The sequence below is a fragment of the Carcharhinus amblyrhynchos genome, chromosome 4 (genome assembly GCF_965287045.1).
Source record: "Carcharhinus amblyrhynchos chromosome 4, sCarAmb.v2.hapA, whole genome shotgun sequence".
In the NCBI taxonomy this organism is placed as follows: domain Eukaryota; kingdom Metazoa; phylum Chordata; class Chondrichthyes; order Carcharhiniformes; family Carcharhinidae; genus Carcharhinus; species Carcharhinus amblyrhynchos.
In genome coordinates, this window is record NC_137327.1 from 132205719 (window position 1) to 132232350 (window position 26632).

The following is a 26632-nucleotide window of genomic DNA, read 5'->3' on the forward strand; positions in this document are numbered from 1 at the left end:
ACCTGCTCGAGGTCCCTCAACCAGCAATGTGATAATGACCAGATAACTATTTCTAGTGATGAGCGATATGTATTTACCAGGACATTGGAGATGATAGGGTTAGCACTGCTATCTCACAGTGCCAGAGACCCAGATTCAGTTCCATCCTTTGGTATCTGTGTGAAGTCTACACATTCTCTCCATGACTTTGTGGATTTCCTCCGGCTGTTCCAGTTTCCTCCCACTTTCCAAAGATGCGCAGGTTAGGTTGATTGGCCATGATAAATTGCCTCTTAATGTCCCATGATGTGTGGGTTAGGTGGATTAGTGGGGTAAATATGTTTTATGTGCGTTACAGGGATAGGGCGTAGGTAAGATGCTCCATTGCAGAGTCAGTGCAGACTCAATGGGCCAAATGGCCTCCTTTTGCATTGTAGGGATTCTATGATAACTCCCTTGCTCTTCTTCTGAAATAATGTCATCTGATCCCTTCAAATTAATGTTTCATTTCTCCCTCAGTGCTGCACTGGAGCGTCAGGTTAGCTTTCTGGAGTGAGACTCAAACCCAGAACCTTCTCACTAAGCGCTACCCACACACAGCTGACACCGTAATACTGGGAGACTTGTCCAGACTGTAAGCTGGCACAAATTTGGGCCATCGGGGAGGGACTTGGTCAATCTCCCACTCATCCTGGCCTTCTAAAAGCACAGATAAACCTACTATTGGCTTCTTTTTGGCTGGAACTTCAGCTATTACTGTGCAGAGTATGCACTGTACTCCCTTGATACTGCCTTAGAATGGTACACACAATCCACAGTACCTCATAGAACCCCAATATATGCATGGATCAAGTGGACAACCTGGCCCAGGGCAAGACCACAGTGCAATAATAAATTATTGTGTGCGGTTTTTGTCTCCTTAGCTGAGGAAGGATGTTCTTGCTATAGAGGCAGAATGACAAAGGTTTACCAAGCTGGTTCCTGGAATGGCTGGTCTGTCATAAGAGGAGACGTATTCACTTGAATTTAGAAGAGTGAGAAGGGATCTCACAGAAACTTTAAAAATCCTAACAGGGTTGGACAGGGTAGATTCAGAAAGAATGTTCCTAATGGTGGGGGAGCCCAGAACTCCGGGAATAAACCTTTTAGAACTGAGGTGAGGAGAAATTTCTTCATCCAAAGGGTGGTGGGTGTGTGGAATTCACTATCACAGAAAGTAGTTGAGGCCAAAATATTGTCTGATTTCAAGAAGAAATTAGATATAGCTCTTGGGGTTCAAGGGATCAGGGGATTCTGGGAGGAATGGGGGAATCAGGATATTGAATTCAGTGGTCAGCTATGGTCAAGATGAATGGCGGAGCAGGCTCGAAGGGTGGAATTACCTGCTCCATGCTCCTACTTTCTATGTTTCTATGTCTCAACACTTTCACTGGGTGACAGATTCTCTTCCAGTGACTCCTGTGAGTTTACACAAACTCACAGCATTTGCAAGTTCCTGTTTACTTTGAATGGAGCCAGTTTGTGGCTGCATTATTGCTGGGCTTGCCTCATCTGGCGTGGCCTTTTTCAGCTGACAAGCCTCACATTTCCTCAATGACCTCCCCACTTCAGGAACCATTACCCAGCTCAAAGCAGCACGAAGTTTCTCTCAAAGATGCTTAAGATCATGTTGTGACTTTGTTGCTTCCCTGGAGGTTTCTTCTGAGCGGGAAACAATCCGATTGCCACATTTAGCAGACCTTTTATCTCAAACCCTCAATTGCTTGCTTTTTATAAAGTTGCAGCGGAAGTCAACTTGGAGTTAAATCAGCCAGGATGTAAATTGGGCAGTTGACCTGGTGCCGTGATTTTCACCCTGAGCGAGTTTGATTAAAGTTAACCCTCCTCTCTCCCCATCCCACTACCTGCTTTGACATTGTCACACTGGGTTCTGTCTGCTTCTCAAAACTTCTCTGAACATCATCTCCGAGATGCCAACGTGCCCCAGCTGAAAGATTCAACATTTTCTTGGAGCCAGGCCTGTTTCTAACTCCTTACAGATGCAAGAGTCAACTCCACTGCTGCCTCTCACTGTGCTTATTTTCAGGTTCTCTCTCTGATCTCTGGGACCTGGAGGTTCTCCAGGGAAAGCCTGGCACAGGGTCATGCTCAGCTTTGTGATGTTGGCTGAACTGAATTTACCCAGTTGCCCTAAAGCTGTGATGCCTGGGGCCAAAACCTCTGGAATTCCTTCCTTCAATCCATCCACCTTGCGGCATTTTCTGCCTGTTCCCTTTTTGCAGTGGCTGAAAAGGCCCACCATTGACTGGTAACACGGTGGCACAATGGTTAGCACTACTGCCTCACAGCGCCAGAGACCTGGGTTCGATTCCCAGCTTGGGTCAGTGCCTGTGTGGAGTCTGCACATTCTCCCCGTATCTACATAGGTTTCCTCCAGATGCTCCGGTTCCCTCCCACAGTCCAAACATGCGTGGGTTAGGTGGATTGGCCATGCTAAATTGCCCCTTAGTGTCAGGAGGGATTAGCTAAAGTGAATGCATAGGCTTACAGGGATAGGCCCTGGCTGGGATTGTGGTCGGTGCAGGCTTGATGGGCTGAATGGCCTCCTGCACAGTCGGATTCTGTGATTCTGGGATCTTCCAGTCTCGCCACTGTCTACGGCATTTCCTATTGCTTGCAGCCTCTGCCACTAGGGGTTCACAGTTAGGCAGGTCTGGATAATTCCCTCTGGTGGGACCAGCCGGACAATTCCCATCCCTATTGTGGCAGGACTGCAGTACATGACAAGTAATTTCTCATTATTTTACACCAGCATGCAGCTGGGGTATTGCTTCTATTGAGTCACGGATATCAGGTTTGATGTCTGAAGTCTGACAAAAAATAAGTGATTTGATTTGATTTGATTCATTCAGGTCACATTATTAGTATACAGTGAAAAGTATTGTTTTTTGCGCACTATTCAGACAAGGCGTACCGTTCATAGAGAAGGAAAGGAGAGAATGCATAATGTAGTGTTACAGCCATATCTAAGGTGTAGAGAAAGATCAACTTAATAAGAGGTAGTTCCATTCAAAAGTCTGATGGCAGCAGGGAAGAAGTTGTTCTTGAGTCGGTTCGTACGTGACCTCGGACTTTTGTATCTTTTTCCTGATGCAAGAAGGTGGAAGAGAGAATGTCCAGGGTGTATGGGGTCCCTAATTATGCTGGCTGCTTTGCCAAGACAGCAGGAAGTGTAGACAGTGTCAATGGATGTGTGATATAGAAAGTGCATGTTTTAGTCAGGGCTTTTAACATAGATTGAGATATGAAGCCTCGCTTCTTTTTAACAATGTCATAATAATTGTCAGGGAGAGCATTAGAGTCATAGAGGAAACAGGCCCTTCGGCCCAACGTGTCCATGCCGCCTAGTTTTTAACCCCTAAGCTAATCCCAATTGCCTGCGTTTGGCCCATATCCCTCTATACTCATCTTACCCATTAACTGTCTAAATGCTTTTTAAAGGCAAAATTGTATCCATCTCTACTACTGCTTCCGGCAACTTATTCCAGGCATTCACCACCCTCTGTGTGAAAAAATTGCTCCTCTGGACCTTTTGTATCTGCCCGCTCATCTTAGTTCATACTTTCCTACCTTTGGGAAAAGATGTAGACTTATCTCTGCCCCACATTATTATATAGATCTCAATAAGATCATCCCTAAGCCTCTTATGCTCCAGGGAAAAAAAGTCCTATTCTATCCAGCCTCTCCTCATAACTCAAACCATCAAGTCCCAGTAGCACCCTCGTAAATCTTTAGAAAATTAGCAGGAGCAGAAATAGTGTGACTACGGATTTTCTACAGGTTACAGTGGGCTGAAATTTCCCTCTCTTGCACAGAGAGCTGGCTGAGGTAAGAAAGTCGTCAACCCACACATCTGGCTTTTCTTGACACATTTTGTAGCGCTGTGTGCGGTGGAAACTTCCTGGCATGGCCCTTGCTGTCACGTTGGCAGATGAGATTGATGCCAGCACAGCAGAGATCGGGGGCCATTTTTAAAGGGCATCTCCATCTGTGATTTAAAAATACATCCCCCCGCCCCAGCACGCACAAGGGCAACCACCCACCCCCATTTCATAAGAGGAACCCACTCCCCCCACAATGGACTTCCTCAGAGGGGGCCCCCTGTGCCTTGGGATGGGGTCAATGTCGGGGTGCTATCCAAATATGTCCTTCTCCCAGGGGGATATTCTTGTCTGTACGCCCCTGTCCAGTTCCCTTCACCAGGTTCACATTCTGCAGAAGCCCCTCCACAGGGACATCACATCAGCAAGGGGAACTCTAAATACCCACACAGGCGCTGGAGTGTGGCAACTAGGGGATTTTCACAGTAACTTCATTGCGGCGTTAATGTAAATCTACTTGTGACAATAATAAATAAACTTAAAAAAACAAATGTGGGGGGGGGGGGACAATATGGCGGGGAAGCCCTTTAATTGCGTTGTAATTTATTGAAATAAGGTTTCCGATCTTCCTGCGCAGGAACTTTGTTTTGTCACTGACAAGGGGTCGGGAAGAATCAGAAAACAATCTCCTGTCGGCAAGGTTCTCATTTTCCGAGTCTGACCACTGTCCGTCTCACTGTTTGTGTTCCCTGGGAGTGGGGCTGGCAGCTACATTCAGTGACCAACCTTTGACCCCAGGAGGCTATGGTGTACGTGGTGGTGGGGGTGGGTCTGATTGGGGTGGAAGGGTAAGGTCGGGGAGGGACACAAAGGTCTTCTTATGGGACGGGGGTGCAGGGAGAACTCACACTGGCTCCTCTTGAGCCACAAGCAGTGCTGTAAAGACACTTAGCTTCTTCCTTCAGCTGCTGGTTTAACAAATACCTGGGACGCCCTACCGGTCAAGGTTAATCATGCAAACCAGGTTAAACCTGAGGCTGACGGTACCATCACAATATGTAAGTGGCTAACCCGCTTGCTGGGACTGGGTGACTGCCCACCCGTGATCCATCTCGCTCTCAAACCAAGAAGAAGATAGTTTGGAGGCAGCTTGGGGTTGGGTGTGAGATAATTAAGGTTTAATATCAAACCTACCACTTTTGGGGAGATTAAAATTCAATCTGAAAGCAACATTACTGTAGGAGCAGATTACACATGGTGAGTTATTCCCTATTGTTAGTTCTTTTCACCTGTTTTATCATGAATTACAGCAACTTGCATTAATATTACACAATTCATGTAGTAAATAAGCTACCCCAATCCACTTTAAGAGAACACTAACAGGGATGTTGTTTCCCTTGACCTTGGTGTGATGAGTGCACAACAAAAAACTTTGACAACTTGGGTGAGATTTTCCAGCCACGTTCACCCCAAGACTGGAAAATCCCACCCGAGGTCAACAGATGTTTACATGGTCCACCTTCTGCCCGCTACAATACCCGCCATGGGTGGGACGGGAAAATTCCACCCCGTGGGCCGGATTTTAATGCCTCACTCGAGCGAGCCCGTAGATTCCCACCCAAGGTCAATGGACAATTCTGTTGTCACCCCGTCACCCATTCCAATTCCATGGAAGATGAGGCGATAGAATCCCAGCATGTGTCTTTTTTCAGCATGGTGAAAGAGAATGGTGCAGCATAGAAAGACAAACGAAAAGGGAAAATCAAAGAAAGGATCAAATTATCATAGATCACAGTGTATAAACTCACCTTGGCAGGTGGTTTAAGAGGCCATCCACTGGGAAGCAGCTTCTGCCACAAGTGCACAAGAAGCAGCCAAGCGTTGTTGTCAGTTGGTAATTTTGGTGTCAGTATCTATTGCCAAGCAGTTGTAGCCACTGGTCATCATGTTGGAGCATGCCTGCCCACAGAATTTTTCATCATTTTTCTCTGTCATAAGTTCGTGACGTCCAAGGCAATAATCAATATCTAGAGTCTTCATGAGGTGGAGATGCCGGCATTGGGCTGGGGTGGGCACAGTAAGAAGTCTCACAATATTAGGTTAAGGCCCAACACGAGCTTTCAGAGTACTGCTCAAAATAAACCTGTTAGACTTTAACCTGGTGTTGTGAGGCTTCTTGCCAGGGTCTTCATGTCACACTCTAGAAGTGGAGTTTTGGATATCCCATGGGCTGTCTGGTTCTGGCTATCTCACCGCACAGGAAGTCCTTGACAACCACCTTCCATCCTGCAGAGGTGTCCGTGCAAAGGAAGCTACCTCTGTTTGACCAGTGCTAACAGAGTTAGGAGCTCTGACCTGTCGTAATGTACTGCAGATGGCAAAGATGGAAATTGTTGACTTCTTTCCTTGAAGGCTACAAATCGCCCATGTTCCATGCAGTCAGGTGTCGAGAACACAGGTCTCACAAACCAGCCACTCACTCCTAAAGTTCAACTTGATGTTGTTGCATGTGTGTTCCAGGAGTTGGCCAAAGGTGGTAGCTGTCTTCCCTCAGTATGTGTCAAGTTCTGCACCAAGGGACAATGTGTCTGTCACGGTGGACTCGAGGTGGCTGTAATTGATCACCATTTCCAGCAGGGGGCTACTGAGTCTGATCAGAGGTGGACATTGACCTTGATCCATTACTACTATAATCTTGATTCTTTCCATCAGGGAGAACAAGTTATGGGCATTGGAGAGACCGTCCTTCAGTATTTTTAGCTGCTTTTCCATTTGGACAGCTAGCATAGTGTCATCAACGCAGAGGAATTCACTGAGCTATAAACAATGTGTTTTTGTCTTCACTTAAAGTCCTCATCGAACTTATGCAAGTAAGCTCCTTCCACATCTGCAGAGACGGCAAAGTTCCAGGTGTGGAGAAGAAGGTGCCAAACACAGTGAGGACAGATCTAGTTCACTCCATTCTTCATTCTGTCAAAAGCGCAGCCATCAAACTTAACAGTGATTCACATTTATTCCACTGTGAATATAAAATCATAGAATCCCTACAGTGCAGGAGGAGGCCATTCAGCCCATTGAGTCTGCACCAAACACAATCCCACCCAAGCCCTAGCCCCAAAACCCCACATATTCACCCTGCTAGCCCCCTGACACAAAAGGGCCATTTAGCATGACCATTTCACCTAACCCACACATCTTTGGAATGTGGGAGGAAACCGGAGCACCCGGAGGAAACCCACGCAGACACGGGGAGAACGTGCAAACTCCACACAGGTAGTGACCCAAGGCCAGCGTTGAACCAGGGTCCCTGGTGCTGTAAGGCAGCAGTGCTAACCACTGCGCCACACATATTTCTGTGTCAATAGTTCCATCCATTCCCTGTTATAATGAAATCCAAGAGCAGTATAACCCTAACATTTTAACCCTTCAAAATGGTTATTTCAGTCTTTAATGCTGCAGTATTTCACATTTCAGGTCAAATTTTAGCCATGCAGTGGGATCACAGCAAGCAAGTGATTAGAATGGGGGTTACATAACATACTTGGTTCTCTGCTCCTTCTGGAGTTCTGCCTTCCACTGTTTAACTGTGAGTATTTCAGTTCTCCCTCCCGCAAGTGGATGCAGCTTTACTAATGCTTAATGTCAGGATCCTAAGACGCAATTAAAACCCAGTGAGACTTTAACTGTCAGTTGAGGCAATCGCTCAAAATGCCAGAACTGCCGTTGAACGTTGCTGATAACCAGGAGCATGTCTGAAGCAAGGCCCAGAAATGTTAATGAGAACTCCTTGTGTAGAAAAAGGAGTTAGAGGGCAGCACCATGGCACAGTGGTTAGCACTGCTGCCTCACAGTGCCAAGGACCTGGGTTCGATTCCAGCCTTGGGTCACTGGCTGCGTGGAGTATGCACATTCTCCCCGTGTCTGTGTGGGTTTCCTCTGGATGCTCTGGTTTCCTCCCACCCTCCAAAGATGTGTGGGTTAGATGGATTGGCCAGGCTAACTTGCTCTTTAGTGTCAGGGGGACTATGGAGATAGGGCCTGGATGAAATTGTGGTTGGTGCAGACTCGATGGGCGAAATGGCCTCCTTCTGTAGAATTCTATGATTCTATGAGACACTGCTAAGAACCATGGGAGGAAAGCTTGGGTGTCCCAGCTGATGTGTCTGCTAAGCTGCAGCCACAGAGCAACCAGAAACTGCACAGAATCGTAGAATTCCTACAGTACAAGAGGCCATTTGGTCTATCGAGCCTGCAACAGACAACAATCCCACCCAGCCCTATCCCTGGAGCCCACTATTTACTCTGCAAATCTTCCTGACCCTAAGGGACAGTTTAGCTTTGTCCTTTGATAGATATCTCCTGTATACAACCACGCAACAAAAAAAAAATAGGGGTCATCCATTGGCAAAAAAACAAGCTGCGGAGACAAACTACATTTTAAAGGGACACTGCCTTCTGCTTCAGGCTTGCCTCCCCTTCCTCCCATCGCAAAAATCAATGGAAAGATCCACTCTAGTTTCAGAGACATGAAATGTGCCAGAGCAAGTGTGCTCCTCAATCAATGGGACCCCACAGTGGCATGGTGGTTAGCGCTGCTGCCTCACAGCACTAGGGACCTGGGTTGGATTCCCAGTCTTGGGTCATTGTCTGCGTAGAGTCTGCACATTCTCCCCATGTCCATGTGGGTTTCCTCTGGGTGCTCCGGTTTCCTCCCACAGTTTGAAGACATGCGGGTTAGGTGCATTGGCAACGCTAAATTCTCCCTCGGCGTATCTGAACTGGCGCCGGAGTGTGGCAACTGGGGGATTTTCACAGTAACTTCACTGCAGTGTTAATGTAAGCCTACTTGTGACACTAATAAATAAACTCAAACCTCACTCGCCGAATTTAAGCTGATTAGCCAGCCGCTTAGCCTGTAGAGAGAGCACACTCCTTGGTAATATGCATGGCTGTTTGTCTTTCATAAGAACATAAGAACATAAGAAATAGGAGCAGGAGTAGGCCATCCAGCCCTTCGAGCCTGCCCCGCCATTCAATAAGATCATGGCTGATCTGTCGCTGCTCAGTTCCACTTTCCCGCCCTCTCCCCATAACCCTTAATCCCCTCTCCTATCAAAAACCCATCAACCCGCGTCTTAAAAATATTTAGCGAGGCAGCCTCCACCACTTCAACGGGCAGAGAATTCCAGAGATTCACCACCCTTTGAGTGAAGAAGTTCCTCCTCAACTCCGTTCTAAACCGCCCCCCTTTTATCTTGAGGCTGTGCCCCCTAGTCCTATTGTCTTTTTTGAGCGGGAAGAGTCTTTCCACCTCTATCCTATCCATCCCATTCATCATCTTATACGTCTCAATGAGATCTCCTCTCATTCTTCTAAACTCTAACGAGTACAAGCCTAGTTTATTCAGCCTCTCCTCATAGCTCAACCCCCTCAACTCCGGTATCAGCCTAGTAAACCTCCTCTGCACTCCCTCCAAAGCCAAAATATCTTTGCGCAGGTGCGGCGCCCAAAACTGCACACAGTACTCCAGCTGCGGCCTCACCAATGCCCTATACAGCTGCAGCAAGACCTCCCTACTTTTATATTCACCGTAAGTGTGTGTGGATAGACTGAGGCTCCAACTGTGGAGTACAACTGCACTGGAGTCTTGGCCTGTCCTGACTTGAATAGCAGGTTAGCTGTAAAGACTTGCATTCTAATCAGGTATCCTGTAAACTGTGTGTGACTTTATATGCCCTTCTCTGATCAGAACCTTCCACACACCTGACAAAGGAACACCATTTCCGAAAGCTTGTGGGATTACTATCAAATAAACTGGTTGGACTCTAACCTGGTGTTGTGAGACTTCTTACTGAGTCGATTTAGCCAGGACCACTGTCACCATGCGATGGAACCTTTATCTTAAAATAAAATGTCACCAAGACTAAGTCTTCCAATCCACCAGAACACAAACTAGAATCCAGCCACCATCTGACCTCCATTTTTTCTATAAGTAGGGTAAAGGAAAGAACCAAATCGATACGCCAGCCATCTGAGCTTCTTCTTCTGTTTCTTTCCAAATCTGTGATGCCTGCAGTTTATCACGTGCGTCCAAAGCTCAAAACCACAATACATTCTCTGGGATATCATTTAAGTTGGTGGCCTATCATCTACGGATATTTTATAACAGATTTGGGAACTCTGCTAGTATTGCATTAAATACTTTCTTTCTTCCAAAGTTGGAAGAATCTAATAAAACCTCTCAGCAAATGTCAGCTGGACAGATGGAAAGGGTCATGTTGAATGCACTTATCAGAACGGATTACCTTACCAGCATTTCTGCTGCTCATTTCAAAGAAAAATTTCAAATGAATATGAGTGAGCCTCAGGTAATCTTCCTTCTGTTTCTTCCGGAATCAGCCATTTATCTTGGACTCTAAAGTAATAGTTGTGGTCACGTTTTGTGGAACTTGGTCGTGGCCACAGAATGCAATAACCACTGCATTCCTGGTAACTCCCACTCCTCCAGAATCTTTAAGATGCAGTATTGCTGGCCTATTAAATGGGTATCCATAAGCGTGGCCCAATTTTCGAAAGTGTCTGTGGAATATTTTATTAGCTCATAAACTTTAACAATGAAGTAGATGTGAATAATGAAGTTCTCACATGATGCGCTGCATCAACCTCAACCTGAAGGCATAGAGTCATACAGTGCAGAATAGGCCCTTTAGTCCATCGAGTCTGTGCTGACCAAACTACACAAAATATACACGTTCCAGGACTTGGCCCATAGCCTTGAACATTACTACATTTCAATTGCTCATCCATGTACTTCTAACAGGCATCCCACCTTGACTACCCGGTGGCATAGCTGGTTAGCATTGCTGCCTCACAGCACCGGGGACCTGGGTCTGATTCCCGGCTTTGGTGACTGTCTGTGTGAAGTCTGCATGTTCTCCCTGTATCTGTGTGAGTTTCCTCCGGGCGCTCCAGTTTCTCCCCTCAGTCCAAAGATATGCAGTGGATTGGCCATGCTAAATTAACCATAGTGTCAGGGAGACTAGCTAGGGTAAGCGTATGGGGACATGGAGATAGGGCCCGGGTGGGATTGTGGTTGGTGCAGACTCAGTGGGACAAATGGCCTCTTTCTGCAATTTGGATTCTATGATTCTACTCTCCAGATGGTGGATTCCAGACTCCCTCTTTTGCATTACAAATGCCTTCTAAACCTCCTGCCCCTCACCTTAAAATTATGCCGCCTCGTCATTGACCACTAAAGGGAATGACAGTTTTCTGTCCACACTGCTCACAATTTTATACACCTCAATCAGGTGTCAATCACCTTCTCCGCTCTGAAGAAAACAACCTGAGCCTTTCTGGCCTCTCTTTGTAGTTTAACTGCTCCAGCCCAGGCAGCATCCTGGTGTATCTCCTCTACACCCCCTCCAGCACAATCACATCCTTCCTATAGTGAGGTGATCAGAACTACACACAATACTCCAGCTGCGGCCTGACCAATGTTCTATACAGCACCAATGTAACCTCCCTCCTCTTATAACTATGTGATAGTAAGAAGTCTCACGACACCAGCTTAAAGTCCAACAGGTTTATTTGGTAGCACAAGCTTTCGGAGCTCTACTCACCTGATGAAGGAGCAGCACTCCGAAAGCTTGCGCTACCAAATAAACCTTTTGGACTTTAACCTGGTGTTGTGAGGCTCCTTACTGTGCCCACCCCAGTCCAGTGCTGGCATCCCCACATTTATCTATGTTACAACTGATAAAGGCAAGTTTCCCAAGAGAGCCCATAGACTATATTTTGTTCTTGCAAGGATGGCAATAGTGGCACAGTGGTTAGCACTGCTGTCTCACAGCGCCAGGGACCCAGGTTCAATTCCAGCCTCAGGTGACTCTCTGTGTGGAGTCTGCATGTCCTCCCCATGTCGGCGTGGGTTTCCTCTGGGTGCTCCAGTTTCCTCCCACAGTCCGCACATGTACAGATTAGGTGTATTGGCCATGCTAAATTGCCCATTATCATCAAAGGGATTAGCAGAGTATGTATGTAGGGTTATGGGGATAGGGCCTGGGTGGGATTATGGTTGGTGCAGACTTGATGGGCCGAATGGCCTCCTTCTGCGCTGTAGGGATTATATGATTCTATGAAGTGAAACAAGTTTTGAAACAGGAAGTGATTTTATGATTTATGATTAAATCATATATTTATGATTAGCATGGAAAAAGCATCTATTATTGTTCAATTGTTGGATGGAGCTGTGTAAACATTTCTGACTAGTGATCTCAATTGTGCACTTGCTATTTGATTTAGGATGGTTCTTTAACATATAATTCATCAGTATACTTCATTGTTTTACACAATTAATCTGATAACTGCAGGCATCTTATGAAATGCAGTTTAAGAAGGATACAGATACAGCGGATAGGGTACAGAAATCATTCATGAGAATCGTTCCGGGGTGAGGAACTTCAGTTACAGTAAAAACAAAGGGTGTTCACTTTAGAGAAGATTAAGAGGAAATTTGTGAAAGGTGATCAAAATCATCAGGGGTTGGGACAAAACAGATGGAGAGAGACTGCTCCTATTGGTGGAAAGGCTCCAAACCAGAGGACACCAATTTAAAGTGATTGGCAAATGATGAAATGCAACGTGAGGAAAAAGATTTTTACACAGCATGTGGTTAGGATCTGGAATGCACTGACTTGTGGAAGCAGATTCACCTGAAGCTTTCAAAAATTGGATAATTATCTGAGGAAAAACAGGTTTGAGGGCCGCAAGAAGTAAGAGAAGGGGAGGTGCTCTTGCAGAAAGCCAGTGCGGACACAACATGATGGACTGAGTGGCCTCCTTCTGTGCTGTAACTTGGGGGAGGGGACTTATGTGACTTTTAAGGGGAATCTTGACAAATACATGAATAGGATGGGAATAGAGGGATATGGAAGGGTAGGGGGTTTTAGTTAAGTCGGTGCAGGCTTGGAGGACCGAAGGGCCTGTTCCTGTGCTGTAACTTTCTTTGTTCTTGTCCTTTGGGAGTCTAAAACTAGAGGGCATAGGTTTAAAGTGAGAGGGGAAAGATATAAAAAAGTCCAGAGGGGCAATTTTTCACTCAGAGGGTGGTGAATATCTGGAACAAGCTGTCAGAGGTAGTAGGTACAATTTTGTCTTTTAAAGCACATGTAGATAGTTACATGGGTAAGATGGGTACAGAGGGATACAGGCCAAACGTGGGCAATTAGGACTAGCGTAGGGGTTAAGTAAAAAGGGCAGCATGGACAAGTTGGGCCAAAGGGCCTGTTTCCAAGCTGTAAACCTCTATGTCTCTCTACGACTCTAACCATTCTACGATCGATGAAAACGGGGCGATTTACTGTTCATCGAAAAGATCTGCTGGGAAACTTGGCTGGATCTAGGGAGAGGATAGCTTCCATGAAGTCGGAAAGTGACTGATGATGAACTGAAAGTGTCAAAGAAAACTGGTGATGGGACAACATATTGCATATCCACCCCTGATCACACTAAACGACACCCAACTGGAAGTGAGCGCCGACATTAATTAAGCGCAAAGGGAAAAAAGCTAATACCTTTGGCTGACATAAGGGTCTGGATTTTACAGTCTCGTTCATCCCGAAACTGTAAGATCCCGCCCGAGGTCAATAGACCTTCCTATTGACCATCCTTCGCCCGCTCCGATTCCCATTGCGGGCAGGATAGTAAAATTCCAGCCATGAAGTGAGTTTATGATGACATCAAGCTGATCCTTACAGGTTCATCAGTCTGTGTTCTCAGTATTTTACTAGCTAGCTGCGAAACCTAGATGACTTATTGCCATCGAGAGATGGAGCTCTACAAACTTGTATCTTCATTGTCTGTGACACATTATCTGTATACCCTGGCAGGACAAGACTATAAATGTGGCTGTCCTTTCAACGGCAGTGCTCCCAAGTTTGTTAGCATTTATCAATTAAGTGCCCTCACTTGCTCGGGCACATCCACAGGATGGAAAAGGTAGTCGGCGCCAGGCAGTAACTGGCACCCAAATCTCCGCTGCAAGAATGCTTGCGAGCACAACGTGAAGGGCCTAGATGTTCATTCTTGTGCCTGGGAGTCACTCGCTGGCGGCAGAGGAAAATGGCAACACCTTCTGAGGGCTGGCGTGCACCAGCGTGATGACCAATTTGACAACAGGCGCCAGCACCAAAAACAACACCGACACTTGCCAACTCCGTGGGCGGCAGAGCCTATCTCGAGGATTGACCTCTTCAGCCACCAGCGGTGGTGCGCCAAACGGATACATGAGTAGGTTGGGAATGTCGGGATATGGTCCCCCAGAAGACAGCAGGATCTGAAAAGGGGGTTTAGTTGCTGCGTGTCTATTATCTTACATACATGGAAGGGTGTCAGAACTGAGGATCGCGTGTTCAGCAAACGGTTTGTGAGTTGAACTGACAAAAGGCTCAAGTCTGCCCTGGCAGAGGTTTTGCAGGAAATAAATAGATACCTTATGGTTTCTGTGAAGGAATGCCATGATTTTCATGTGAAATTAAGCTATTTTTGATCTTTGTTTTATGCTTTGCCATCATCTAATAGTAAGTGCTGTAAATGTTTAGATTTATGTCCTCAACTTCAATCTTGCAGAGCAATACCTACTGCAGGATGTATACAGTGTGCTATCTTCTATAATCATAGAATCCCTACAGTGCAGAATTCAGCTCAACGAGGCTACACTGACTCTCTGAAAGGATATCTTACCCAGACCCTCTCCACTGCCCTATCCCTGTAACCTCAAACATTTACTAATGCCCATCCCATCTAACCTGTACATTTTGGGAGACTGAGGGGCAATTTAGCGAGGCTAATTCACCTAACCTGCACATCATTGGACTTTGGGAGGAAGCCAGAACACCCACAGGAAACCCATGCAAATAAGTGGGGGAATGTGCAAACTTCACACAGTTGCCCAAGGCCGGAATCGAACCCAGGTCCCTGGAGCTGCGAGACAGCAGTGCTAACCACTGTGCCACCACGGGACTAATGGGAATACCTCGTTCAAACTCATATCAGCTCTGCGAAGACCAGCCACATCAAATATACAGGAGACAATTTTTATTTGCCTTTGGGAGGGGTGGGGGCAGCATGTTGGCATAGTAGTCAATACTGCTGCTTTAGAGCGCCAGTGTCCCAGGTCGATCTCCAGCTTGGTTCACTGTTTGTGCAGAGCCTGCATGTTCTCCTGTATCTGCCTGGGCTCCCTCCGAGTGCTCCGGTTTCCTCCCACAGTCGAAAAGACGGGCTGGTCAGGTGCATTGCCTATACTAAATTCTCATTCAGTGTACCGGAACAGGCACCAGATTGTGGCGACTAGGGGACTTTCACAGTAACTTCATTGTGCCGTTAACGTAAGCCTACTTGTGACACTAATAAATAAACTTTTTATTGCCCAATCATCCGGAAAGATGAACATAAGAAATGGGAGCAGGAGTAGGCCATCTAGCCCTTCGAGCCTGCCCCGCCATTCAATAAGATCATGGCTGATCTGTCGTGTCTCAGTTCCACATTCCCGCCCTCTCCCCATAACCCTTAATCCCCTCGCTTATCAAAAACCCATCAACCCGCGTCTTAAAAATATTTAGCGAGGCAGCCTCCACCACCTCAACGGGCAGAGAATTCCAGAGATTCACCACCCTTTGAGTGAAGAAGTTCCTCCTCAACTCCGTTCTAAACCGCCCCCCCTTTATCTTGAGGCTGTGCCCCCTAGTCCTACTGTCCTTTCTGAGCGGGAAGAGTCTCTCCACCTCTATCCTATCCTGACAAACAGTAAAAATCCGCTGCTCACTTTCTGCCAAATTTCAATCTTCATGACTAATACTTCTGCCTAAAACAGCCTTATTTTTATATTTAAATCAGATCCTAACCCCATTGTGGGAATCTGACGTAATTGTCACATACAATGGGTAGAGGTTGCCTGTTGTACACATTGGAACTGGATGTTGAGCAACCTCACCAACAGTTCTTAAAGGGATCACAGCAGCTGCTCCAGAAACGGCAATGGTAAGCTTTCCATGGGATGTTCATACAGTTGGAGTTGAAATTTGGCTCCCATAATTGTGGTGGATGAGGGCTAGTCATCAGGAACAAGTGGTGAAACAGTGAAGACGCAAGGTGACACGTGCCTCCCACAGGAGGAAAGAAAATACAAATTAAGAGCAAGTGCGCGGTCACTTGCCCTCTTCCCGACTGCAGAACTGTACTGACGGAGCTCTGGGTGGCGGGTATCCGTCTGCCTCTACTTCACAGCGCAGATACTCGAAAGATATGGGAACGAAACACTTTGAAAAGAGACATGCTCGCCATCAGCACCAAAATATAATCACTTCATTCATCATGCTGAGTCTCAGCTTTCAGACCCAAAGTCAATCAATTGCGCTGCCTGGGTCTGATTATCGAAAACATTTGCAAGTTTTTGTTTGGAAACCACTGAAACGTAAGCTTAGAACAAGTAATTCTATCAGGACGTGATTGTGTTTGAGGAACTGGCATTCCTTTACTGGTCTTGGATGTAATGCTAGGCAAAGAAGTTGGATCAGATTTTGGAAAGAATAGGGGGCATTAAAAGGCAAAGAAGAACTTGGTTGTTTGATAGTTTAATTCTCCAACCCACATAACCATACTTTGCTATGAATTGCCAAATTCCAGAATATTTAGACTCCTGTTAAATGTGTGTCTTTTTTTTTCTTTCTCGAACCTCTGACCCCCAACCCAAATCTCCCCTCCCCTTGTTTTTTCAGGCAGTCTACAAAGCATGGCTGTGCTCGGAGTATTTCAAAGCCACACAGCTTCTGTGTCCCCGCAGGATTCCTTGTAAGCAATACTGCCTGGAAGTCCAGGCCCGATGTCCGTTCATTCTGCCAGACAACGAAGACCTAATCTATGGTGGGTTGCCAAGCTTCATCTGCACAGGTACAAGATACAATACTGTTCTCTATGGTAAAAACAATATGACTCAAGCTCTATGTTTGCAAAGTTCTCAAAATCACCTTGCAAGTGCTCCATCTCCTAACCTCTTACTAGGTCTGGAAAGGGGATGACACAATGCTATCCGGTCACAGTTGAACCCGACCCTGTTCCTCAAAGTCACTGAAAAGGCATCATACTGGGGATACTGCAAATGTGAACTAGAAGCAGGCAACACTGGCAATACTCAACAGGTCAGGCAGCAACTGTGGGGACGGGAAAAAAGACTTGCATTTACATACAAGTGGATAGTCAGAGGCTTTTTCCCAGGGTCCACGCCCCATATGATGATTCTATGAGGAGAGATTGACTAGGTTAGGATTGTTTTCGCTGGAGTTCAGACAAATGACGGGGGGGGTGGGGGGGGACCTCACAGAGACTTATAAAATTCTAACAGCACTAGGCAGGGTAGGTACAGGGAGGCTATTGCCGATGGTGGGGGGGATATTCCAGAACCAGGGGGTCACGATCTGAGGATTCGGACCATTTAGGATGGAGGTGGGGAGACATTTCTTCACCCGAAGAGTGGTGAGCCTGTGGAATTCAGGAAGTAGTTGATAGCAAAACATCGAATGTATTCAAGAGGTGGCTGGATATAGCACTTGGGGCGAATGGGACCAAAGGTTATGGGGAGAAACTAGGATTAGGCTATTGAGTTGGATGGTCAACCATGATCATAATGAATGGCGGGACAGGCTCGGAGGCCATTTGGCCACCTGCTATCCTCTACGCTTTTGTTTCTATGTATATAGAGCAACATCCCTCTCGAGCTGTAAGCTTTGTGACAGGTTTCCTGTCCCAGGAAAAACCCTGGCTATGGAAACGGATGAAAGTTTGTCTTGAAACAACAACGATCTGACCACAGAATCGTTTCATTACCAGGCATTTAGTGCTGGGTGAAATAATAGAGTGGGCGTATCAAGCAATTTAAATGTTCACCAGGATTGATATCTTGTGTGACCCGGTGTTCTGGTTTTGCTGGGTCTATCCCTTTTTCCTTTTCTTCCCCACTAGATTTCCCATGTCAAGACAGTTTTACCCAAATGACTCGAGTTTTCCAGTTTTCAAGCTCCGTGCCCCCTCGTGTTCCATTTACTGTTGACAAGGCGCTGCCCCACCCCCCCCCCCGAAACCCGCCCAAAAAAAAATCCCTCTAATGGGAATCAGAATGTCACCCACCTGCCAACAGTTAAGTGCCTGTACTGGGATGCTCGCACATGTCTGTTTTACTGGCATGAGGTGTCAGGAGGATGGTATCACCTCTGGGTCATGAAGGAGGTTGACAGCAATGTCTGTGACCTGCTGGTCATCAGATAGAAACATAGAAACCCTACAGTGCAGAAGGAGGCCATTCAGCCCATTGAGTCTGCACCGACAACAATCCCACTCCAGGCCTTATCCCAAACCCCACACATTTACCACACGAATCTCTCTAACCTACACATCCTGGGACACTATGAGCTGCTTAGAATGGCCAATCCACCTAACCTGCACACCTTTGGAGTGTGGGAGGAAACTCGAACGCCCGGAGGAAACCCACGCAGACATGGGGGGAATGTGCAGACTCCGCACAGACAGTGACCCGAGCAGGGAATTGAACCCGGGTCCCTTGGAGCTGTGAGGAAGCAGTGCTAACTATTGTGCCACTCTGCCACCCTAGCACTCATCAAGTCACCAATCAGTCTTGAGGAAGGTGGCAATCAAGTTTGGTGGAGACATGGCACGTTTAAGCCAAGCTTCTCTCTGAAAGATCATGCATTTCTCCTGCTCGTGCACTTGGTGCAAACAAAATCTTGAAAGCTGTAGTACGTTTAAAATTCCAGCTCATGACGGAAAACATCTCTTGTAAAAACCTTGCATGCAAATGGAAATAAACAAGGCTTTGAAGTGAAATTGGACTGATCGTTGCTCATTGCTCAGAGAAATTCCAGCAAAATAGAGGATTCTGGAATCCTGTGATCATCTTGAGCAATTTCTTTTTGAGAAAGTGAAACAGAAATGACGCTGAAACATAAATCTGTGCTCCATAATTGCTGCCTTCGGTTATTTTCTGAATTTATGCAGTCGTATTTCCCGCTTGGATCTCAGCAATGAAAAAATACCTAATGCAATTCAGAATTAATTTACCCTGGATTGTTTTGACAAATACATGAATAGAATGGGAACAGAGGGATATGGTCCCTGGAAGGGAGGAGGGGGTTTTAGTTCAGTCGGGCAACATGGTCAGTGCAGGCTTGGAGGGTCAAAGGCCCTGTTCCTGTGCTGTAATTTTCTTTATTTTTTTGTTCTTTGTTTGCTCCTCTGTGATGTCCATTTGTAATGGGAGCATTATTGCTGTATTTTGCACTTAATTCCAGTTACTCAGTCTATCTGTTACCTCCCGTCAGGTGTCCCCTGGACATGGTTTATTGATGTGCCAAACAGCCAAGTCTCCTTGCCCTCAGCTCAAGCAGCACAGTGCCCCCTTCTTAGACTCACTGAGACTTCCTACAGTCCCAGGTCGGACAATGGGCAGTAAGACTCCACTACCAACCCTGGTCCATCACAGTCTTTCATTCCAGTCAATGTGGTGTCCTGCTCATGAAGATCCTCCTTATATCTATCTGGCCAGTCCTTCCTTGGCCAAACCCACCTTCATCTTATACCTGTTGGTGTCCATTCTTCTGCCACTCTGGCACAGCACATGCCCAGAAGATAAAGGACATTTCCTGCCTGTTTCAGTCATGCCTTCATCATGATCTTCAGCAGATTCCTCAAATCAGTAGTGCTCTTCATTGCTGATATGATTTCTCCATGTGATTCCCAGGACCTGATGGAAGTGAAATGATATAAATTTAGTTGGCCCCAATAAACCCAGCCATCAGTTCTCCAGTGCAGTTGTGCATGTGCCCATTTGCCCCAGAATCAAGGAATTAACCCTCTAAAGCCAGCCAATCTCAGGCACTTGAGATTAAGACAAATCATGGAATAAAATCATAGAATCCCTACAGTGCAGAAGGAGGCCATTCGGCCCACCAAGTCTGTACTGGCTCCCTGACAGAGTATCTTACCCAGGCCCTCTCTCCAGACCTATCCCCGAAACACTGCACTTTTACCATGGTTAACCCATCTAACCTACACATCTTGGGACATTCAAGCGCAAGTTAGCGTGGCCAATCCTAATTTGCACATCTTTGGACTATGGGAGGAAACCAGAGCACCCAGAGGAAACCTACTCAGACATGAGAAGAACATGAAAAAACTCTACACGGTCACCTGAGGCCGGAATGGAATCTGGGTCACTAGCGCTGTAAGTCAGCAGTACTGAAAGTGTGCCACCATGCTGTTACACTTTATATGCCTGTAGAACATTTTTGGATTTCCTCGTTGGCTGCTGGTTTCCTCATGTACTCACTTTCTACTTCATTTTACTGAAATTGAACCCCGGGGCCCCACCTCTGTGAGGTAGCAGTGCCAACCACCGTGCTACCCTAATCCTACAGTCATGAAGAGGCGCTTGCTGGTAAGATACAATCCCGAAATCCCTACACAGGGGACTAACACACGCCAGTATGTCTCAGTTCATTGCTCAAATAACTTCCACAATCTTTTATGCTTTTGACAAAGCTCTCCAAGTGGCTGAGCTGGTAGTTGGTACGGTGGTCTGCTCAGGAGCCCTGGTGTGGAGCGGCAGTCTCTACCACAGTTGCTGTATAGGAAGACAGTGGAGCTGAGAAGATGTGTGATTTGCAGGCCTCTGTTTCCGCTGGGCTTTCTTCTTGGCCAGCAGAGCTTTTACTTTCTGCTCCCCTCTTCCAATGCCCTTCCAAACAGTCAGTCTCCAGCGGTCCCGGCCATCAGCGGCTGTTTCCCGGTTGCCGGAAAATTGTTCACCTGACGTGAAAAAGTAGTTAATTGCATAGGAGTGCTTTGCTGAGTTTGGGGAGAATTGACATGGTCCAATGTGAATTCAACCTCTCTGAATGTGTTCTAACTGATGGTCCTTTGCAAGTAAGGGAGATGAATGGCTGAGGTCCAGAGCAAAATTGATAGCAGAGTGACTTGTTGCATTAAATGAGATAGATATCATGAAATATAATCTTCTGACACCAACATAGAGCGACATAGTGCTACTGAAATTCACCTTCACCCCTGCCATGGGGATACCCCAGCTCCATCACAAATGGCACATGCGTTCACAAAGCCTCCTGTGAGTCTCTGGACCCCATGAATTCAAATGCAATAAGGGACATTACTGGACACCAGTGAAACTCCCACCATTCGTTGTTATGAATGCAGAACCCGTGACCGCCAGGGTCACATTTACATAGAACATAAGAACATAAGAAATAGGAACAGGAGTAGGCCATCTAGCCCTTCGAGCCTGCCCCACCATTCAATAAGATCATGGCTGATCTGTCATGGCTCAGTTCCACATTCCCGCCCTCTCCCCATAACCCTTAATCCCCTCTCTTATCAAAAACCCATCAACCCGCGTCTTAAAAATATTTAGCGAGGCAGCTTCCACCACTTCAACGGGCAGAGAATTCCAGAGATTCACCACCCTTTGAGTGAAGAAGTTCCTCCTCAACTCCGTTCTAAACTGCCCCCCCCTTTATCTTGAGGCTGTGCCCCCTAGTCCTACTATCCTTTCTGAGCGGGAAGAGTCTCTCCACCTCTATCCCATCCATCCCATTCATCATCTTATACATCTCAATGAGATCTCCCCTCATCCTTCTAAACTCTAACGAGTACAAGCCTAGTTTATTCAGCCTCTCCTCATAGCTCAACCCCCTCAACCCCGGCATCAGCCTAGTAAACCTCCTCTGCACTCCCTCCAAGGCCAAAATATCCTTGCGTAAGTACGGCGCCCAAAACTGCACACAGTACTCCAGCTGCGGCCTCACTAATGCCCTATACAGCCGCAGCAAGACCTCCCTACTTTTATATTCAATCCCCCTCGCGATGAAGGCCAGCATCCCATTCGCCTTCCTGACTACCTGCTGCACCTGCAAGCTGGGTTTTTGCGACTCATGCACAAGGACCCCGAGGTCCCTCTGCACCGTCGCCTGCTGCAGTTTTTCGCCACGTAAGTAATAATCCTTCCTACCATTATTCCTACCAAAGTGGACCACCTTGCACTTACCAACATTAAATTCCATTTGCCATTTCCTGGCCCATTCGCCCAGCCTATCTAGATCCTTCTGCAGACTCTCCACACCCTCCGCACAATTTGCCGTTCCACCAATCTTGGTGTCATCAGCAAATTTCGACACCATACACTCGGTTCCCTCCTCCAGATCATCTATATAAATGGTAAATAGCTGAGGCCCCAGCACCGACCCCTGGGGCACTCCACTAGTTACACAAGTGCAAAGTGGAAACATGTTGAGAGAATGTTTGTCTGAACTTCCTCGCAGTGACCATCAGTTTGGAATTACCACTCAAATCCCAGTTACTTGCCTGAAATCTTGTATTGTCTAACCTCTTGCCTCTGGTCAGGTGAGATTTGGGTCACACAGTGTGCTCTCTGGGATGTCAGAGGTAAGAATATCATGCCCCTTTTTAACAGCACCAGCCAGGGCAGAGGGAGTCCCATGGGGTATCAAAGGACTGGGGGAGATTCCTGGGGGATTGATGGGGTTGCGGGTATTGGGGGTGTTCCTTGGGGATGCGGTGGGGGGAGGTTCATGGGAGGGATGGGGAGGTTGTGGCAGGTCCTGTGAGGGGTGTTGGTATGGATCTGTGCAATTGTTACACAAAGGTTGGAAGAGGTTTTAATTCTTCTATGTTTTCTGGGTAACTATTGGCACAACCCCATCCAAAGTTTACAATTTAAATCACAGTTTTGGTGGGTTCCCAGTGCAGAGTAACTGCTGTGGGGAAGTTTGAGCTTCTGGACAATCACAGTGCAAACCCTTACCTGGAAACCTCTGAAAGAGGTTTATCTCTGGGGAACTCGGAAGTTATCTGTACCTTGTTTTTGACTTGGATTGCTGATATATTAGATCAACAGCTTGCAGAAAGTTTATTAGGTGCCGGTTAATATATTATAAAGCAGCACCTTGGCTGCAAAGTTTCAATACTTTTGGCTTCTTCTAGCTTTCGCGGTGCTTAGTGTTTTGTCAGCTGTTCTTAATCATTAAAAATCACAGTGGGACGCTGGTGAGATGTGCCATACACAGTTTGAACACCATGTGTGGACTCCATCATTACCCAATCTCGCAATGATGTGAAGAGACACTCAAAACATGGCTGTCATTAGCAGGGCTCTGAAAGCAAACCAGTACCACACCCTTTATGGAAACATGAAAGGAGCATGAATACATATTTTTCACTCTTCTCGTTTCTCCGTTCTGCCATCTCACCGTTGTTTTGCAAGCCACCTGCCTGCAGGGTCCGCAGCTACTGCCATCATTTTATTTCTCATCCTTTCCCTCTCTGTCCTCCGAGAGAAAGCATGCGACTGTTTTCCCCCTTCCATACCCTTTTCCACAGCTCTCTGCAGTGTAAGATTGTAACTGAACAGAGATCGGTCGGTGCATGAGGTGTTATAAGATAAAGAGTTTAATAATACATTTCAGGTAGAATTTGTGAGGCTTTGCTCTGTTGTGGAGTCATGATGGACATCAGTATGTGGTACAGAATTCAGGCTGTGATGTCGAAGGTCTGTGCTATGTATTGGGAGGAACCCATTAGAGAGATAGACTCCAAGATGGTCAGACCACATGTTTAATTACATCATCACACCCTGAGCATGCGTATGTCATACAAATATATTATACTGCTTCTCCGTTTTCTTAAAATAAACTATTTATTGTTGATGTGGAAGCTTTGGAGAGAGTGCAGAGAAGGTTCATGAGATACAGAAGTCTGAGGACACGTACCAACCGGCTCAAGAATAGTTTCTTTCCTGCTGCCATCAGACTTTTGAATGGACCTCTCTCGCACTCAGTTAATCTTCCTCTACACCCTAGCTATCAATGTAATGCTATGTTCTGCACTCTCTCCTTTCCTTCTCTATGATTGGTATGTTTTGTCCGTATAGCACGCAAGAAACAATATTTTTCACTGTGTACTAACACATGTGACAGGAATAAATCAAGTCAAATGTTTCCTGGTCTCAAGGGCGTAGGCTGTGAGGAGAGGTTGAATAAACTTGGATCGTTTTCACTGGAAAGATGGAGGCTGCAGGGAGACCTAATAAAGGTCTACAAAATTATGAGAGGCATGAACAGGCTTGGAACTATCAATTACAAGGTTCAAGGTGAGAGGGGGAAAGTTTAAGGGAGACGTGCGAGGGAAGTTTTTTACACAGAGAGTGGTGGGTGCCTGGAACGCACTACCAGAGGAGGTGGTGGAAGCAGGCAGATTAGCAACATTTAAGAGGCACCTGGATGGGTGCATTAAAAGGGAGAGAGTAAGGGCAGAAGAATATTTTTTCAGTTTAGTTAGGGCATCATGATCGGCACAGTCTTGGAAGGCCGAAGGGCCTCTTCCTGTGCTGTACTTTTCTTTGTTCTTTGAATGAACTTCAGAAGCAATCAAATTGTTGAGAATACGAACAATTCACAAAATAACAACTGAATCTTTTAAAAACGGAGGGGAATTTCTCTCCCTCTCCGCAACATGTTTGGCAGCAGCAGGAGATGGAGCACTGCTCACCGGCAGCACGTTCTTACAGTCCCGCCACTGTCAACGGGGTTTCTTGTTGAGCGCACCCCTCGCTGCCGGGAAACCCATGGCGAATGTGCGCTGTCGGTGGGACACCGTGAATAGCAGCAAGGTTTCACCGTATATCTAAAAATGAAGTGCAACAACTCACAAATCCTTCCTTAAGTGACAAATGTTGGTGTATGGGCCAGGTTTGAATTCAGGACTTACAGAAGATCTCTTCATTCTTTTTTTCTTCAGACATCTGCTTAATTTGCTTTCTTTTGATCCACTTCTATATCTTTGTGGTTTATGACCGCAGTGAGTTTATAAACAGCCAGCGTACATTCTTGCTTAGCTTTCTTCTCATAATTTTGTTTAAATCTTCCTCCCTCTCTCAGTACAATTCAACCTGCAGTCTTTTGCTTTCCTTTTTATGAAAGTCTGTCTACACATTCTGTAACATTTGCCTCACTCATTGCCATTGTTGTAAAGGAGGTTTGGCAAGCCCCCCTCTGCAGTTTTGACAGAAGTTACAATTGCTAACCAATGATTCTGGATCACCTTCCAGGTCAGGCTCGTACGCAAAACTTCTGGCTGTGGACTTCATGCTACACATACAGTCACAGAGGTTTACAGCTTTATTGCACACAACCCCTCCACCATCTCTTTTTCCCACATGTTGATGGCTATCAGTGACGCTTCTTGCTCAACTGGAAAATTTCATTGACTTTGTTTCTAAATTCATCCCTTTGCCCGCCAGCACCTGGTTCATTCCTGACTGTTCCCTTCCTTAGCTTCTCTGTCTCCACTTCTGGAGAAAGGCTGTTAACTACCAACTATCAAAGGCATTTATTTGGGCAATAAATGCAGGCCAGCCAATGACACACATGTTCCACAAATGAATTTTAGAAACATTCACTACAAGCTCATAGATTTAAATGCTACCATTACCAACCCGGGTCACTGCCTGAACGGAGTCTGCAGGTTCTTCCCGTGTCTGTGTAGGTTTCTTCCGGGAGCTCCGGTTTCCTTCCACAGTCTGGGAGAGGTGCCAGCTAGGTGCATTGGCCGTGCTACATTCTCCCTCAGTGAACCTGAACAGGTGCTGAAGTGTGGCGACTCAGGGATTTTCAAACTAACTTCACTGCACTGTGAATATAAGCCTACTTTTGGCTAATAAATAAATAATACCACACCCCTTCTCAGTCACTTCCAACAGTGACTTGTTCTGTTCTCCTAGTTTCTCAATCTCTGTTGCTTCTGTTCAGGTGGTACAACCTTCTATTCAAGTGCTCCCGATACATTTTCCTTTCTCCTCAACCGAGAATTTCCTTCCCCTCGCATTTTTTAAAATTTTCTCATAGGATGTGGCATCACTGGCTTTAATTGTCCTTGAGCCCCTTGGTGAGCTGCCTTCTTGATCCACTGCAGTCCATGTGGTGTAGGTACACCCACAGTGCTGTTAAGGAGGGAATATTAGGATTTTGATCCAGTGACAGAGAAGAAGCAACTCCATATTTCCAAGTCAGAATGGTGAGTGACTTGGAGGGGAACTTGCGTTGATCGCTATATCTGCTACCCTTGCCTTTCCTGTTGATACTTGTCACATGTTTTGGAGGTGCTGTTGAAGGAGCCTTGATGAGGTGCGCACCTTGTAGAGGGTACACACTGCTGCCCCTCTGTGGTGGAAGAAGTGAACATTTAAGGTGGTGGATCCAGTGCAAATCAAGCGGACTTCCTTAATGGTCTTGAGTATTGATAGAGTGCGCTCATTCAGACAAACAGAAAGTATTGTACCATGTTGCTGACTTGTGCCTGTCTGGTCAACGATAACCGCCAGGGATGGCAATGTAATTGCAAGCCAGGGACAGTTAGTTAGATACTCTCTTGTTGGAGATGATTATTACCTGGCACTTGTCTGGCACAAATGTCACTTGCCACTTATCAGCCCATAAACAAGGCTTTTCACTATGTCTGATCTGTTCACTCACTTTTACATTTACCCTTCCTTTCACTCGTTAACCAAAACCAGGTTCCTCTCATCCTCATCTTCCACTCCACCAGCCTCTGTATTCAATCACTCTCCACCATTTCTGCTGTCACCTCTAAGGGCAGTTCAGCTAAAGAGAGTT

General features: G+C 46.3%; 1 protein-coding gene across 1 annotated transcript in view; it reads left to right on the forward strand.

The window, feature by feature from the left end:
- The window catches only part of LOC145342711 (NALCN channel auxiliary factor 2-like), a 413750-nt gene that overhangs the window by 362110 nt on the left and 25008 nt on the right, over positions 1-26632 (forward strand). Inside the window, exon 2 of the mRNA XM_080188270.1 lies at positions 16640-16811. Coding sequence (XP_080044396.1) covers positions 16640-16811 — 172 coding nt within the window. The remainder of the gene's footprint in view (positions 1-16639; positions 16812-26632) is intronic.